This window comes from Apteryx rowi, unplaced genomic scaffold (genome assembly GCF_003343035.1).
Source record: "Apteryx rowi isolate R43461 unplaced genomic scaffold, aptRow1 scaffold_2, whole genome shotgun sequence".
Classification (NCBI taxonomy): Eukaryota; Metazoa; Chordata; class Aves; order Apterygiformes; family Apterygidae; genus Apteryx; species Apteryx rowi.
Genome location: NW_020448307.1, coordinates 3,698,135 through 3,700,091, shown reverse-complemented (window position 1 = coordinate 3,700,091; position 1,957 = coordinate 3,698,135). Strand labels below are relative to the sequence as shown.

At 58.1% G+C, this 1,957-nt stretch overlaps 1 protein-coding gene across 1 annotated transcript in view; it reads left to right on the top strand.

The window, feature by feature from the left end:
- Nucleotides 1–1,442: 1,442 nt before the first annotated feature.
- PPP2CA (protein phosphatase 2 catalytic subunit alpha) overlaps nucleotides 1,443–1,957 on the top strand; it is a 17,910-nt gene continuing 17,395 nt past the window's right edge. The window contains exon 1 of the mRNA XM_026063141.1: nucleotides 1,443–1,803. Coding sequence (XP_025918926.1) covers nucleotides 1,702–1,803 — 102 coding nt within the window. The 5' untranslated portion in view covers nucleotides 1,443–1,701. The remainder of the gene's footprint in view (nucleotides 1,804–1,957) is intronic.

The window sequence follows — 1,957 nt, the reverse complement described above, 5'->3', positions numbered from 1 at the left end:
GCAAACCTATGGAAAAATGCCAGAATATTTTGTAAAATGTTTTTGCCAGCATTAGTAAACAGAACACCCAAGTTTGACTTTGACTTGTTTGCGAACCCTGTCTGTGAGAAAATTCTGACAAGAAGAAACTGAGGCTGACATACGGAAACAAACATTCTTTCCCCTTTGCTCACTATTTAATTGTTAATTTGCTTCAATAGCAGGCTAAGAATTTAACAGTTCAGGCTCTGTATTAGGCAATCTCTGACTGAGACACTTAACACTTATTAACTGGAAACAGGCCTTGTCAGCCTGACAATTTCAACAGGGTACATTTTGTCCAAACTTTGACCCATTCAATCAGGTGAAGACCAAATTTGTGTACCGACCTTTTTATGCCTTATGGGAGTTATTTTGGAGCAGCCTTGTAATAATTGGTACTGCTGATATTAAAGATGTGACATCACAATGTATAATTTATCACTGATCACAGAACTTGTTTCTTTCATTCCTTTTTAAATGCATTTTACTTGTCTCTGATTTATCTTACTGCTGTCTTTCCTTTACATAAAAGGTGCCCACATACACTAAGAAAACTAACCTTAAGGTCCAGCACTAGTTTCTTGTATTTTGCTGAAATCTTACACTCTACCTCACTTGTCTCTCTAAGAAACGGTCGTTAATTTTCCCAGAACTCTTAAGCATGAGCTGTTCTAAAGGGAAGAAATGCAACACAGCTTCAGCTATGCCTTTCCTATCAAAGCACTGCAGGGTGGCCAATCCGACCTACTATTTAACGTTTATTTTTGAACTGAAAAGATTCATCTTTAAGTACCTAACACCAGCAAGCGCTCTCCACTTTTTCGCTCCCGGAGCGACATAGCACTTGTGCTCAGGGCTTCACAGGGAAGCGCGGAGAAACTCTGTGAAGAGCAAAAAAAAAACCAAACAAAAAACCGGTCACAGACACGCAACGCCTCTCCTCCGGGACGAGCCGCCAACCGGCCTGGCCTCCCCTCCCCCCTGGGGGGAGCCTCGCTGAGGAGGCGGCGAGGCGGGCACGGGCAGGCACCGCGGGTCTCTCCCGCTCCGCCACCGGCCCGGGCGGCTCCGAGCGGAGCCGAGAGCCGCCACAGGAGGCGCGAGCCGCCGCCGCACCTCACACAACGGGCGGGCGGGAAAGACCCTTCCCTGCCGCCCGCTCCCGCGCATGCGCCGACAGCCCCCCGCCCGCGCTCCCTCCTTTGCTCGCAGAGCGACCGCACCTCCCCCCCCCCCCCAACCCCGTTGTTTTGTGCCGCGCGGAGCTGCGCAGGCGCAGATGCGCCTCGGCGCCGTCGCCGTTCTGCCGGTCTGGCGGGTCCTAGCCGGCCGCCGGCAGCGCGCATGCGCAGTCCCGCCCGGCCGCTGCGCATGGGCTCTTGTCTCCCCTGGCGTCTCCCTCCCCCTCCCCGGAGTGGAAGCCGAGGCGGTGACGTCAGGAGCGGCGGCCATTACACGGTCTGGTGCGAGGGAGCGAGCGGCAGAGCTGCTGCTGCGGAGAGCCCCGCTCCGGCCGCGGGACTCGCAGCGCTTCGGGCCGCTGCCGCACCCTCTGCGCGTCCTGCCGGGTTGTAGCCGCCGGCGCTGTTTGGAGCGAGTCGCGGGGACCCCCGGGGCGGTGCGTCAGGAGGCGGCGAGGAGGAGGAGGAGGAGGAGGGGGCGAGCGAGCGGGCTTGCGGGATGGAGGAGAAGGTCTTCACCAAGGAGCTCGACCAGTGGGTGGAGCAGCTCAACGAGTGCAAGCAGCTCTCCGAGGGGCAGGTGAAGAGCCTCTGCGAGAAGGTGAGCGCGGTGGCGACGCCGGAGGGGGCGACGCCGCTTGCCGCCGGGGGCTGTGGGGGAAGGGAAGGGGGCGAACCTCTGCGCCGAGGCGGGGCCCGGCGCCGGGGGGCGCCTGGGCGGGCAGGGCTGGCTGGGGGGCCGCGGTGGGCGCTGC